This window comes from Eufriesea mexicana, unplaced genomic scaffold (assembly GCF_001483705.2).
Source record: "Eufriesea mexicana isolate 0111107269 unplaced genomic scaffold, ASM148370v2 scaffold4744748860, whole genome shotgun sequence".
NCBI lineage: Eukaryota > Metazoa > Arthropoda > Insecta > Hymenoptera > Apidae > Eufriesea > Eufriesea mexicana.
In genome coordinates, this window is record NW_016908008.1 from 34,753 (window position 1) to 50,428 (window position 15,676).

General features: G+C 28.6%; 1 protein-coding gene across 1 annotated transcript in view; it reads left to right on the forward strand.

Annotated features, from left to right (window-relative positions):
* LOC108552561 (filamin-A-like) overlaps nucleotides 1–3,512 on the forward strand; it is a gene marked incomplete at its 5' end in the record, with an annotated part of 36,112 nt that extends 32,600 nt beyond the window's left edge. The window contains 2 exons of the mRNA XM_017907176.1: nucleotides 2,207–2,345; nucleotides 3,477–3,512. Of these exons, the coding sequence (XP_017762665.1) occupies nucleotides 2,207–2,345; nucleotides 3,477–3,512 (175 nt within the window). The remainder of the gene's footprint in view (nucleotides 1–2,206; nucleotides 2,346–3,476) is intronic.
* Between the last annotated feature and the right edge of the window lie 12,164 nt (nucleotides 3,513–15,676).

Consider the following 15,676-nt stretch of genomic DNA (forward strand, 5'->3'; position numbering starts at 1 on the left):
TTTTTTGAAAAAGTAACTATACTAACTTTTTTGAAAAAGTAACTATACAAAAAGTAACTATACTTCAAGTTGTATTTGAGATTCACGACAGTTTATACAATATTTATGTATATTTATTTGCTTATTTATTTCGTACATCTATACATCAATAAAATAGTTTTCATTTTTTACATTACAACAGTTTACATTTTTTGCTACAAATTTGATCCGTTTTTGTGAAATATGGAGGTAACGAAACGAAAATGAAAGCATAAAAGCACAGGTTTTATAATTTAAAAGTAGAATGATTTTGTACATATTTTTATGTACTGAATTTCAATTTTGCTTAGAAAACAAATACATAAGGAAACATTGATTTTTGCTATATTTACGAAAATATTTCAATGTTAGAAATTTTTTTTCAATATTGTTTTTAATGATATAGTATTTATTAAATTTTCTGTGTTAGACCCAATTAAATTTTTAATCTAAGACAACTTTCTTTTGATAAATATACTACTTTAATCGGCGTTCATAGTGTTGAGAACTTTTTGTTGAAAACTTTTCCTCTAAACTTTAAAAATTTTCTGAATTATAAAGAAGAAACAATTTATGGAACTCTACCATCAGATTTTTACTATATTTTCGTAGTTAATACATACAGTTTATTTATATTAGCAAATAAGTTCTTTTTCGGGTGTGAAATAATTAATTAATTCTTAAAATTAAGAATTTTAAGTTTTTCTAAATTTCTTAAATTTATAAAATTCGAATTCGAAATTTTACAATTTCGAATTTCGTAATTCTTAAAATTTGAATCCGATATTTTGCAATTTCGAATTTCTTAATTCCTAAAATTCGAATCCGAAATTTTTCAATTTTTACTTTCTTAATTCTTAAAATTCAAATCCGAAATTTTGCAATTTCGAATTTCTTAATTCCTAAAATTCGAATCCGAAATTTTGCAATTTCGAATTTCTTAATTCCTAAAATTTGTATCCGAAATTTTGAAAAATTTCGCGATTTTTTGGACACCCCTTAGAACATAATGTAGGATACACCTATGAAACGAAATTTTGTATGTATTATTATCGTTCCACAAATCGTATTAATATATATATATGAATTGATATTAAAGATATTAATATTATAGATTAATATCAGAAAATTCTACTTAAATTTAATTTTTACAAAATTATAATACACTTGATTATACATAAGAAACATTTTATCGACAATGTAGACAGATATTTTGATTACGATACTTTTATAAATAATTGCAATAATAAAATATATATAGCAATGCTGTAATAATATTATAATATATTATCGTATTACAATATAATATAATTACTTTGATTTTATCATAATTTTTATTATGATTACCATGATTTTATCATAATTTTTATTATAATTACTGTGATTTTGTCATAATCTTTATTATAATTACTATGCCATTGAGATATATGTTACATACCTGTGGGGAAGAATGTGGAATATAATATAGAATATAACACCTATGAAAGATCATTTTGTCCGCATTATTGTCGTTTTATGAGGCGTCAGGAGGAGGCTGGCGACTATCTATAAATATAGCTTACATACCAACGCGTCCAGAGACATAGTTAAGAAGCCGTATCAAAAGACTCAACATCAATAAATTTGCGATTCCAAAATAAATATCGGGGTCACGGTGAAATTTTTAAAACAAGGTAGAACGTGCAAGCTATTTTAGCAAAATGTAACAAGTAACGCGAGGTGGATCAGCGAAAATAAATTAGAAAAGGTCACATAGAGATTGCACTTGATTGCAAATTAGAAATTTCATCTTGAACGTAATTTCGTATTTAACAATATTCTTACTATGATTTTCTTTATCCTTTATTAGCAATCATTTATGTTATTATCCAGTTTTACTTTACGTACATACAATTTCTAATTCTTTTTAACTAAAACACGAAGAAGTACCATTTTGTGATTACCTACTATAAATTTATTTAAACGACATTTATAGGTTAGTTCAAAAAAGGATAAAGTATAAGTTATTTTTTGAAAATGCTTTTCAAAAATTGCGATAAAATTTTGTAACGAGTATTTGTGACATACCATTTTATTTAAAGGATATTTATAGGTTAGGTCAGGAAATGTTAAGGTATAAGTTATTTTTTAAAAAGTTTTTCAAAGTTTTCAATCAAATTTTATAATCATTATTTTTCACATTTTTCAGCGAGGTAGTGGACATCGACATAGAAGACAACGGGGATGGCACTGTGAATATTTACTATACCGTGGCTGATGCTGGTGACTATACCCTCAGCATCAAATTCGGTGGACAACCGATACCAGAGGGATTCTACACGTTCACAGTGAGTCACTGTTTGTTCTTTCTTTTCTTTCCTTTACCATTTCTTCTAATTCATAAATTTTTGTTATTTCATTAAAAATCTGAAAATTCTTTTATTTTTAAAAATTATAATTTTAACATTAACCCAAACCACGACTTAAATGACTATATTTTAACTTTTCATTTAAAATTCTGCATTCAGTGTTATTACTTTGGTCACTTGCTTAAGTGATTTGTCTTTTGGAGTACATATAATCAATTTTTCAATATTTCCTCTTGTTCCATTTTTTTTAAAGATTCTTCTTCTTTCCTTTTTTCATTCATCGGTCATTTCACGGATCGTGATAAGTTTATTGTTTATATCAATTTTTTAAAATATTAATTTAGATTTTTTGTAATATTGCAAAGAATCACGTGTGCTTGTATATTTAGAATTACTGAAAGTTAATATTTCTGCTTGATAATGGTACTTTTTTTTCTTTATTTAACATTTTTTTTTACTAATTGTTTTACAATTTTAACTAAAATATGGATATCAGTTTTGTTTATTTATTATTATTGTATAATGAATCACATATTTCTTTATATTTAAAATTATTAGAAACTTAAATATAATTTTTTCAGTTATAATTTTTAAAACTGAGATTAATATTTAATGTTTTTTAACAAAATCCAGGTATCTTTTTTCTTCATTTAATGTAAATTGTAAAATATCACGAATTTTAGTATGTTTAAAATTATTGCAAAAATGAATATCTTTACTTAATAATGGCACTTATTTTGCTTTCTTTACAATTTCTTCTAATTATTTAATCTTTCCTATTTTTATTAATTAAGTTTATCATTTTACATTGCCAAGGATAAGATGTTTTCGTACATTTAAAATTATCGGGAAAATAAAATCTCTAATTTAAGAATGACATTTATTCCAATTCGCAATATTATTACGAATAATAACGTCTAAATCACGAAATGAAAATATATGGAAAAAATTATTTCACACCTTAAACAAGACATGAACAGGAAGTATACCTGCAAAAAAGAAAAAGAAATAATATAATAATTTTATCGTACTATATTACTATTAATAAATAGATTTTTAGAAGAAAAGAAAAATTTTGTTATTATAATTTAACTATAAATTATTTTGTAGAAACAAGGTCACATAGAAAACTATATGATACTCTGATAAAATGGCATCACCGTGTTTACTTATATAAAGAATTATGGATTAGAAATTATTTAATCCTTAAAGGTCAGAATAAGTCAAATTTCATCCAATTCTGTTTGAATCTTATCAAAAATCAGAACCACTAGCAATGCTAATTTTATTAATATTAATTAACTATATCGTCAGCAATAATACTATTGTAAAAATATCAATTTTTCTACGTATTTTGTCATACAAAAATTTATTCTCAATTGAATATGATATTTATCATAACTTTTAAAGATTATACTATATTTTATACTCTTTTTGTTATCAAAGAAACTCTAATTTTATGAGTAGTAATTAACTTTATCATCAGCAACAATATTATTCTAAAAAATATCAATTCTTCCACGTATTTTGTCATATAAAAATTTATTCTCAATATAAAATTATATTTATCATAATTTATCATAAAGATTATACAATATTTTTGTTATCACTATTTTTATTATCAAAGAAACTCTAATTTTAAGTCTTTTCATCTAGTGCATAAAGAGATTTTGACCAACGATGAAATCTAAAAATTTCTATAAACACCGGGATCACGGTAATCCTCGTAATCCAAAATTATTGCACGAAATCAAATAAATTTATGTAGTATCTCACGATTTTCATCCGATGTGCTTAGAAACAGATCAACAGATCATGTTCGTGTATTCTATCTTTAGAGTGTTTTGAAATTTACTTTGTGCCTGGTACAATCCCGTTTTATCGCTTCACACAACCGAGGTAGTGAAAGTAGAACTGAAGCTTAGAACGATTGGATCTGATTATGTGAAAATAAACAAATCTGCAACGATAAGTCCGTGGTATACCTAATGTCACTCACCTAATTCGAGAAATCTCTCAAATTTTGGTTTGATCTTAGCTAAGATCAATTAAATCCTATCTGTCCTCTTTGAAGATGTACAAGTAGAAGCATCCATCTCAGATCAGACCTCGATATTTTGAGGGACTTTTAAATTTTAAAATCAGTTTTATAATAATCTATTTTTCGACTAACACAAATATACGCGAAATGTAAATTATTTGCAATTAAATGATTTATTTGTCACTTCATGAAATAAATTATGTGAAATTTTATTTTACTAAAAATAATTAGTTTCTTTATTATTTTCATGTCATTTATAACTATTTCTATATTAGTTATGTGATTTTTATAATGTTTTTATTAACGCAATTAATATTACAATTATTACTACATTTATTGTTCACTACTTATTATGAATATTATTTCATTTAAGAAATATATTTTATTTACCTAAATACTTCTTTAATTTATTATTTAATTGGTCAGATAACTATATTATTACTTCTTGCTAATGCTGTTAGTATAATTATTATTACACGCACTGTCCAATACTTATTGTGAATAATATATCAGACAAAATTTTTCTGTCAAGATACGAATTTTCTTTTCTCAAATAATTAATTCTTCGATTTATTATTTAACTCACCAAATGAAGGACATCATTTAGATCAAGATCTGATAAAATTATCAGATAATAATTTTCGTTATTCGAAATGATTATTTTTAAATTGCTATTTGAAATAAATTTCGCGCAGATTTGCCACCTACCTAGATTCCAGTTGAAATTTTCGAGAGATTCTCATGGTTCACAGAAATATTCTTTCCCTTCCATTTGCAGGCTTCGACCGACTACTATTTCCTTATATCTCGAGTTTCAAAATCATTGTCAATGATGTTACATCGAACATAGCGAAAAACAAAATTCAGAAATACTTTAATTTTCACACGTGACAAATTTGCAAGCTTTTATACCACGAATACTCACGTGATATTAATTTCGCGCTAAATTACTCAATTCCAAATTTCTCACACTGGATTCGAATTTTTCATTAGACAGCTTTTCCAACGATTTCCGAGTTCCAGTTTGCAGGTCATCCACAGTGACACTCGGCAAATTAAGATTGATAGCGCGCGAATGGTCACTGCTAGATCACAGCCAGTATTTATCCGATTCCTTGCTAAAGACTGTGCATTACCGAGAAGTTTCCTTAATACTGCTAGAAATATTTCAAGGAGTCTGAAATTTTCACCGTGACGATGTCGTCGGAAGCGAGCAATTGTAGTGGTGCGCGAATTCTTCAGCGACTCGCGTATGCAGGTCAGGCCTAAGAAGCACACAGAGCGATGATAGATCGAAGTCTGTCCTGAGCTTTCCGAGCTGTTCGACCGTGTGACCACTTTCTATCTGGGGAACGGTAATTAATCGGCGTGAAATCCGTGCCAGAAGGTGGATCTGGTTCTTTGGAATAGCCGTGCAACAGTTGCATTATGTATCTATCATTAATTTTTTTATGGAAGAGCCCCGACGTTTCTTGCTAAAGGATGGGTGGGGCGGCAGGCATCTAACTATAGAGACAAGATATACTGCAGGATATATTGTCGCCTTTAGTTTAGTCTCCAGTGAAACAGTTCACACCGAGGGTTCATTGGAATAGTGTCTGTCAATTTGACATTACTTCGTATCCTTATCCTACGTGGGCTTTCTAACCTTCCATGCGAGTGCTTTATCGAGAGTAACTGCAGCAGAGCCACATGAAGTGTCACGTACCGAGTTTAATGAAACTTTGTAAGTACTTGTGGAATATCGAAAGAGGGGATCGGTTGTGTATATGCACTTGATGGCAGGTGGTTCAGGGAATGTTTAACCAGCTGGACCAGTGTGTTCGTATCAGACCTGGAGAACAAAATCTATGCTTTTGTTCTATAATGACCAACGCCGTCACTTCTTTCCCATGAAATTTGTGCATTTTTCTTCTCGTGTTTCTGAATTTCGAATTCTACGAAGATTTCATTTAGGTGTGTAACCTGAATAAGAAAATGCAAGAGGACGACGTAGATTCTATGGACTGACAGCGAACTTTTCGTTTGGTCGACATCGGTGCGTAAGACTGGCATTGTCGAGGGTTAAATTATCAATGACAATTAATATATTGCAAAAATTTAATTCCCTCTGCTAAAGTAAACCTTTACACTTCCGTGGCTTTTCCTGACTGATCGTCTCTTGGTGATCGCCTTTTTGCCTTTCTGGCGTTCCCCACCTCGTTATCTTCTGTTTATAATTTGTATATTTGTGCATTGGCTGTATCATTCTCACAGTCCAAACGACAAAGTGAAACAAAGTAATCTTCTGCTCACACTCTTTAGTATACTTGAGCGCTCGGCATCAAGTGCACACTCGCTGCCGGCTGAGCGGAAAGTATAGCAAAATCGGCGCCGCACTCAACGTGTTAATAGCTAATATTTAGATTGAAACGCCGATGCTGCCATTATTCTATCTCACTCGGTCTCGCTACGATCCATAGGTGATCTTTGTCACCGTCTTCGACCAATAGCTGTTACTGCTTCTGATCATAGGAGTGGGGATGTAAACACGCTGTGCCTTCTTCTCGCGGACGCATAGTACTTACATGCACCTTTACTTTATTGCAAGTTTGAAGTACATTAAATGTTTGCTATGATAACCGTGATACCATGATAGAATAAGTATTGTTATTTAGAGTTCAGTGGCCCTGTGACTGTGATCTCTTCGTATACACTCATACATGAAAGTATCCAAACAATTTACATATACTGCTTTTCAAAAATGATATATGCATGTCATACTGAAATATTTGAAACAATAACGAGAAGCAAGAAAGAACTTTCAAGATTATATCAGTAAAATTAGAAAATAGTTTAACTATATGTATAATATTCACAATACATTTATTATAAACATGCAGTATTGGCGAACCACAAAGAATATTGCATAAGTACCATATAGCATTAGTCGAAACATTAATTAAAAAATAAGAAGTCCCAATATAATTTTAATCCATCTTTGCTTGCTTGTAACCGCCTTGAGACGACTTTCCATTTAACTCACTAGCGCCACCACGGTTCATATCTTCGATAAAGGTATTGTAGGTATCATACATATCGTTGAATTATTTTCTAATTTTACTGATACAATGTTAGAACTTCTTTCTCATTGTATACACTATATTGTTTCAAACATTTCAGTTTATTTGACGCCTATCAAAGATTGACACACAGAATAATCAGTAATATCGCTTTCTAATTAATTCATTGGGTCAAAGTGCAAGTGATATAACCCAATTTCATCAATTATAAAGAATTTTTTTTTTGGACTTCTTGTGTCATTAAAATGTATATCTGTTATTAGCTCAGTATAAAGTTCTGATATAATAGTGGACACTAGAGAAATGTTTCGTGCTTACACGTGTATCCTAACCTCACTTTGCCCATCTTTTTCGTATAGGATTCGGTATTGCTGAATAAATGTTTCGATTTTTGCACTTTTATTAACACACCTGTAAGGCATTTTATAATTTTATAATTTTGTTAATATATTTTATTAATTTTAATATGTCGTTAATATTAAACTTATCACGGTCTAAATGATCGTTTTTAAACTTCCAATTAGAAATTCTGCATTTAACTTTATCAATGTTAAGTATGTCACTTGATTTCAAAATTTTACCTTTTTTCATTTTATCGTAATTTGTCGACTACGACTGATCATCTAAATTAGGTCATATGATCCCATATATTCATCGAAACTCCAACTCTCACATATGTGACTCTTCTTTTCTTTGTTTCTGAATTGCAAAAGTAAAAATTGCGAAATATAAATGTTGCTTCAGTTATTATTTATTTTATATCGTTAATAATACGTAATCATTGTAATATCGCAATTACGATTTAATAAAATCATAGAGACGATGAAAAATTCGTGTTATACGGTCTAATGATAAGTAGCTGTGAGGTTGAAGGTGGGTCACTATTAGTCAGTCGTGAAGCTCTTGAACAATCAATTTGCTCTTGAAATATTGGCATTTATCCGAAATGTTATCTCCTCAGCAAATAAACGATCCACATTTTGGCACAAAGTACGGACTAACGTCGTTTAAAGTAATAGCAGAAATTCATGTTTGACACCTCTAATTGCTAACAGGAGCATCCTAACTTACCGCACTTTGTTATTCATATTTTACGCAAAAGCTTTTATTTTAAATTAAAATAAAATAAAATTTTTAAATACAATTAATTTAAAATAAAATTTTTAATTAAAAATTGTGTCAATTGCAAATATGATTACACACATCTATAAATCGTCAGATAACATTGTTTCGAATGTTTTAACTATTGTATATAGAACATCTCATGAAGCTATCAAAAAATTATTTTTACAGAAGTCGTTTGATATTAGAGAAAGAGATATCGATTATGAAGGGTGATATCATAGTAAAAATTGAAAAGAAATTTCATTTTTTAAATCAAATTTTTTATATTAAATTCCAAATTTTTAATTTTTAATTTTTAATTAATTTTTAATTAATACTTTTCTTCATATCGTTGTTTATGATGAATTTAATGACCTGCTATATAAAGTCAATTATTATTTTGAAATGTAATGAATTATTGTTTATTTATTATTTATAACAAATTCGTAATAAACGAAATAAAAAATAACAAATTATTTATAACAAATTCATAATAAACGTTATAAATTACTTTGTTATAAATTCACTAGTTTATAAGGAGTCAAGCAAGCCTAAATCTCTTATTGACAGCAATTATTGTTTATATTGAGATTGGAAGTTGAATTTCTCATCTCTCCTTATGGCTTTTAAATTATAAAACTTACTTTAGTTAAAAATTTGTAGTAATGAGAATTTTTATAGAAATCTTGTTTAGCTTTGTCTGTTATTTTTGGGAAAATTTAATTAAGTAACATGTTTTTAACGTTAGAACTACCGTTCCGTCATGTATAGTTAAATATACTAAACATAGTTGATAATAATTTAATTGATATTATAAATATATAATACAGTATAATATAATATAATAAATATAATAATTATTTTATTTAAATAAAACTCAACATTAATTTTGTAAAAGTGACTATACGTTTTCAGTAGTAGCATGAATAAAATATTTAAAAAATTTAAATATTCGTATTTGCTTTTATTATATTGTATATTTTAAATTTCCTTTTTTGGAAATATTTTTTTTATAAATTCATAAGATATTTTCGTGAGATATTTCACCATTCAAGGGAATTCAAGGAAACAGCCTGTATTATGAATTTTAATTAAGTATATATTTTACCTAACATTTTTAAATAAAAATCGGTATTTATGACTTCGACTGACCTGTAATATTTTTCTTAAATATAGTATAGATAATAATAATTAAACTTATATGGTGGAAATAATTAGGTATATATTATTGTACCTAATTCAACAATATTTATTAATATGGGAATTTATCATCCTAATCTATTTTTTCGATAATAGATACTCGGGAAGATTATAAAATTTCGAATGGAATCGTATTTTTCTCGTTACAAATGCCAATTTAAATGAAATAGAGCTGGGACAGGTATTTGAAACAATGAGTCGAAAATTATTATTTCGAGTAATGACAGTTATCGTTCGATGAGTAACGTATTCTGAAATAGAAATAATTTTTGGGGTTTATTTTCCAATTGAAAATTTGGCTCTGACATAATATTTAGAATAAATATTGGATATTAGATGTGATAATCAGTAATATTTTTATGGGAAGTAGTAGTAATATAATTGCTCTAATTAAAAATATATTTCTGATATAATATTTAGAGTAGACATTGGATATTAGATGTAATTATAATATCAGTAATACGTTTACTAAGAAGTAATAATAATATAATTATTAGCTGAAGTAACAATAAATTGACGAATTAATTGTTTAATTAGAAATAGGATTTGTTTATTAAATGAAAACTTGTTTCTGAAATATCATTGTAAATAAGTATTGAACAATAAATATAATTTGATACTACACTTATTGTTATTAAAATCTGGCAAGAATTTTGTGAATCGACAAATAAATCAATTAATTGCAAGTACGTTAATTTATATTTTATGTGAGATATTTCATAAAAATTAGCGTCAGTTTGAATATAAATTTTAAAAATTTGTCCAAATGTCCACATCTGGTTTATAGGTTTCTAAAAAATTAATATCTCTTAAATTAGGGGGAGGGAGGGGGGGATGTTTAGAAAAAATGGAACATTACAAAAATTTTACTTGTCATTTATTCAATGATTTTTGTTTATGTTTTAATGTGTAACAATTGGTAATTTAACATGATCGTTGTCTTTTAATATGCAATGTTAAAAATAGCGATCAGATTTTATTTTGTACATAATTATATAATATGTTCGTTGAAATTCCATGAATAATTTTTCTATAGAAAATTAGTGATTTCTGGTATTTTGTGAAGACCATGTCACTAGGTCAATAATTGATCAAAATTTTAGAACAGAGATCTTTGCATATTACTACATGTAGTTTTACAGGAAGTTTTGTAATTGAGTTTTTGTACATTTATTTTATTAAATTCAATATAATTAATTTATTATATTTATTATTAAATCCTCTTTCAAATTAATATTAAAATTAATTATCCAGAATTTAAAATTATTATAATTCATCAAATCCTTCTAATTGTAGAATAATTAAATTTTTGCAAAATGTAACGTAATTTTACATGGCAGATAAAGTAATTTTTCCTTTTAATAATAATTTTGTGACAAATGTTAGTGTAGGAATTTATAGCAATAAATCAATGAATATTCTTAACTTTCTCTTCAGGGCAACGAAAGAAAAGTATTATAAATTCGTGTAAAATGTTGAAAATATAAAGAATATATGTACTTGGTGAGATACAAATGCAAAATGATGAGTTAGAAGTAAATATATTAGCCGAGTGAAATATGCCATTTATCATTAAAATTATTATAACTTTTTATATGAAATTTTCTAAAATTTTCATAATTTACAATATATTTAACGAATATGTTGAATATTTTTTTGATTACATAACAAGTGCTTTTTATTACATTCTATGTTATAGTGCTTTTTCTATAAATTCTGAACAGTATTATTTTTATTTCATGAATGTATTAATTATATTTATATTATTTATACAAATAATAATATTTTATACGAGTTTCAATATAATAAAATTTTAAAAATATATTAGAAAATACAATTTTAGAGTATCTCTGAAATACATTTTATCATTTATATAATATCTTCTCAGCATTGAAATAATTTCTCTGATTTCGATCAAATTTGAATCAAAGAAACATTTCAAAATTTTATCAGTTGTAATGCAATACTTTTCAAGTGTCATAAAGAAGTATGAAGCAGTTTTAATACTTAGCACTCGACGATGTTTTGGCTACAGAAGAATAGAAATTCAAAGATTCTCTACTAAAAAACTGACGATACTTTTCTGAGCAGTAAATAAAGAATTGTATAATAATAGAATTATAGAATTATTTGATTTCGATACCTCGCACACTGTTACATTACATTAAATTTGATCTATTAATTAATATCGATCTTCAAAATTTTATGAAATGGTGACTGAAGCTCGCCTCTCGAGTGCAAAGGGTTAAATCTAAAACAGTAAACACGATAAATTTAATTAAATGAAATTGTCAAATTAGTCGAACAATATATATGTGTATATAAGAAGAAAAGACGTCTACGAATAAAATTTATATTTTTGTATAACATTTGACATATAGCACACGACTGGATGACACTTGATATCTTTCCAGAACTCGAAAAAGTCCCTCAGAAAAATTTATTTTCTATATTTTTATTTTTTTTTTATATCATGTAAGGTCATCTATACTTCTCTCTTTATTTTCATAAACTGATAGTAAAATTTCTTCAGTTATGTCTGATTTATTCCTAATTTATGTCTGATTGGTAGCGATCTCGAACACCAAATAAGTGACCAAGTTTCAATGCAATGTAAGATATATGCACATAAAAATATATGCACATGTGTACACAAAGTATTACAGTTATATCATATGTGAAATGTATTTTGGCATATAAAAGAAAAATTTTTAAATTATTAACTAACAATATTAACAATATTAACAAACAATATTTTCATCACGTAAATATATTATAAATCGTTTTGAGTCATCTTGATTTATATAATCTTTTATTTTTTTAACCTCTTTCACTTACAGTGCTGAACAAAAGAAAGTTCAATTTTTAGGCAATGTAAAGGAATAATTTTACAAAAAAAAAATTATAGTTTACAACAGCAATGAATTTTCCATAAATATAATTACTTCTATTATTGTACTACATTCATCAGACTATAATCAGCATAAAAATTACAGATACTCATATTTGAAAAAACTAATTTTAAACTTTGTTTGTCCACTACTATATATGCTAAATAAGGTGTTAGTACTGTTCATCTTTTTTGTCAATTTATAGAAATCTATTCATTGTCTCAATTGTTGTCTAATTGCAATGTCGTCACTTGTTTTGCATGTAATTTCTGAATTTTTATATTCGAGTTTCTAAATTTCGAATTTTACATTTTGCACAGTCCAAATAAGAAAATCCAAAAGAGTTAAATATGATAATTGAAATGATTCTAGGATAGGAATTTATCATCCTAATCTCTTTTTCGGATAATAGATATTTGAGAAAATTATGATATCTGTAATGGAATCGTATTTTTCTTATTACAAATACTAATTCACAGTCTACCTAACAAAGCCGCAATAAAGTTATAATTTTTCCTTAATTACAATTAAAATTGGAAACTTTTCTAATATCCTACTTAAAATTTCTGAAAATTGCTGAAAATTGATATAAGAAGCCATTTCCACCTTCGATATGTAATAATTTTACTCTGTAATTCGAAAATTTATAATGGTCAGACCTTCACTAATCTTGGATTTCAGAAACCAATCATTCTTCCAATTATGATACTTCGTTTCAACCTTTTGACATAAGCTTTATTTCTGCCAAACTCCTGAACATCAAATTTTCAATTTTTAAACCCCTTTTACTAAAATATCTCGATAAGTTGAAAGCTTTCAAATTTATTTTTGAGTTTCTAGTTATCAAGGTTTGACTATATACGATACTACTGACAAAAAAATTTTTTTAAATTGAAAAAATGAATCTTTGGAATATTTTCTTAAATATTAATAGTGATATGCAATTTTTACGACCAGATTCGAATTTAACACCTGACAATATCTAGAAAATCTGTACATTCTCGAACAACCAATCCTCATCCTAATTTTTCTCGTACTCGTACTATCATTTTCTTGCATCCATTTTGTAAAAATGTAAATAGACTGATTTATTATGAAGGAAAGGATATTATGTACTTTACATATGTACATAATATGTCAAATTTGTACACATTTGTCCCAAGAAGCACTTGGAATCATAGAACGTGTTTTGTCATCTACTCTGCATTCCAGTCCCCAAAATCAAGTTCAAAACTGAACATAACTCGCCACGTAATTTTTTAAAAGAAATGCTGGTTTTGATAGTAAGACTGGAGACCATGTTGTTGTGACATTCGTTATACTCTTCGGGATGAAATATCATTTCTTCTTTCTATTTTCCGAACGGTCTCTGCCTGGTCCAGGCTGAAACACAGTGAAGAACTCCATCACTGTCACGATGTTGTTCGCGTTCCACGCATATTCGTGGAAAGGAACCAGTTCCCTTTCAATCTCTCAACGTGTTTCGAAACGAAGACTGATGAGGTATTCGACGATTCGCATACCGCCATTCATATTTCTCAACTGATGCTCTGTTTGTTGCAAGAGTCACGTAGGATATCGACATGTCCTAGGTATGAAGATCTACGAGACACATCGAACAAAAATCAGCTATTTGAAGTCCACGAACAGACTGAATGTGACAAACAGTGTGCATCTTTGTTGAAGATAGCCAGCACTCGTGAGACAGGTGACAACATATCACGAGAATAGATGGGCCGAGATTTATAACGTCTACGACTTCTTTTGACTAGCTCATACTGAAATGACTCGATGCATAAATATTCGTGACCCCTTCAAATAGGTCATGGAAGTACTCGTACGTTTTTCGATCGTTGACTCTGAACAGTTGCTATTCTTTTGCAAAATGCAGGTTTCAATATTGTTGTTAACACATTAAACGCCACGCCGGTTCCTATGGACCAGTGTTAGATTAGTTTTCGTTTGCGTCCAGCCGATTCTCTGGGACTGTCGAGCGGGCCTAAACGAAATAGCAAGCAAAACAGGGGACGTTCAACGCGTTAAGGAGTGTTAACCGTTTGAGACCCAGACGGTTTTGAAAAAACACTGTCGAGGAATCCCAAGCAGCGCGATCGCGGACGACTGTCGTCTATCACCGAGCGCGGAATATTCCGCGAACTACGACTGTCGCCTATCACCGAGCGCGGAATATTCCGCGAACTACGACTGTCGCCTATCACTGAGCGCGGAATATTCCGCGAACTATGACAGCCGCCTATCACCGAGAGCGGAATAATCCGCGAGCTGACTTTTTTCCATTACCTAGGTACTGGCACCCCATATATCCGGCATCCAAATGATGCGTATACAAGTGCAATCTGTATACCACTGTTTTATTCAGCACAGTTGTTATTTAAGGTTTAGGAAAACGTACAGAAATACACAGAAATCACACCAGTACTTCGGCTGACTGAACTGCCGAAGCAAAAGGGTTAATTTAGGGTCGCTTTAGCAGAGATGGACTAGAATATCGCTATACTTATTAACATGTTGACTGCCATGGGGGCCACCGGTGATCGGCAACACGACCATTAGTAAAAATACATAATTAGAGTAAATATCGATACTGATAAATTTTCAAATAGTACCATTGTTACTATAATGGTTCGAAGAAATTAATGCCATACAGAACATGCAAAAATAATTTTATTTATACAAAGAAAAGGTGAACCAAAACAGTCGGCACAATATGTCGCCACTTTTTTAGTGCAATTCTTTGCTCTCATTCTTCCTAGCTGATTTGAATTATTTTCATAGCACGCTTTGCAAAATCGCCTTACATTTCGCACGCTTCCAGGTTTCTTTTTAAATTCGTGACGACGTTTTTTCTGTACGTAATTGCTCGATGAAATGCAATCTTCGTTATCGGAACATTTCACTAAATACATCGCTAACTTCATCCTAAAATCGGGAATTGAAATATTTTTTCGAGTTGCTTTTTAAACAATTGATAATGGCAAAAATGGTCTACAG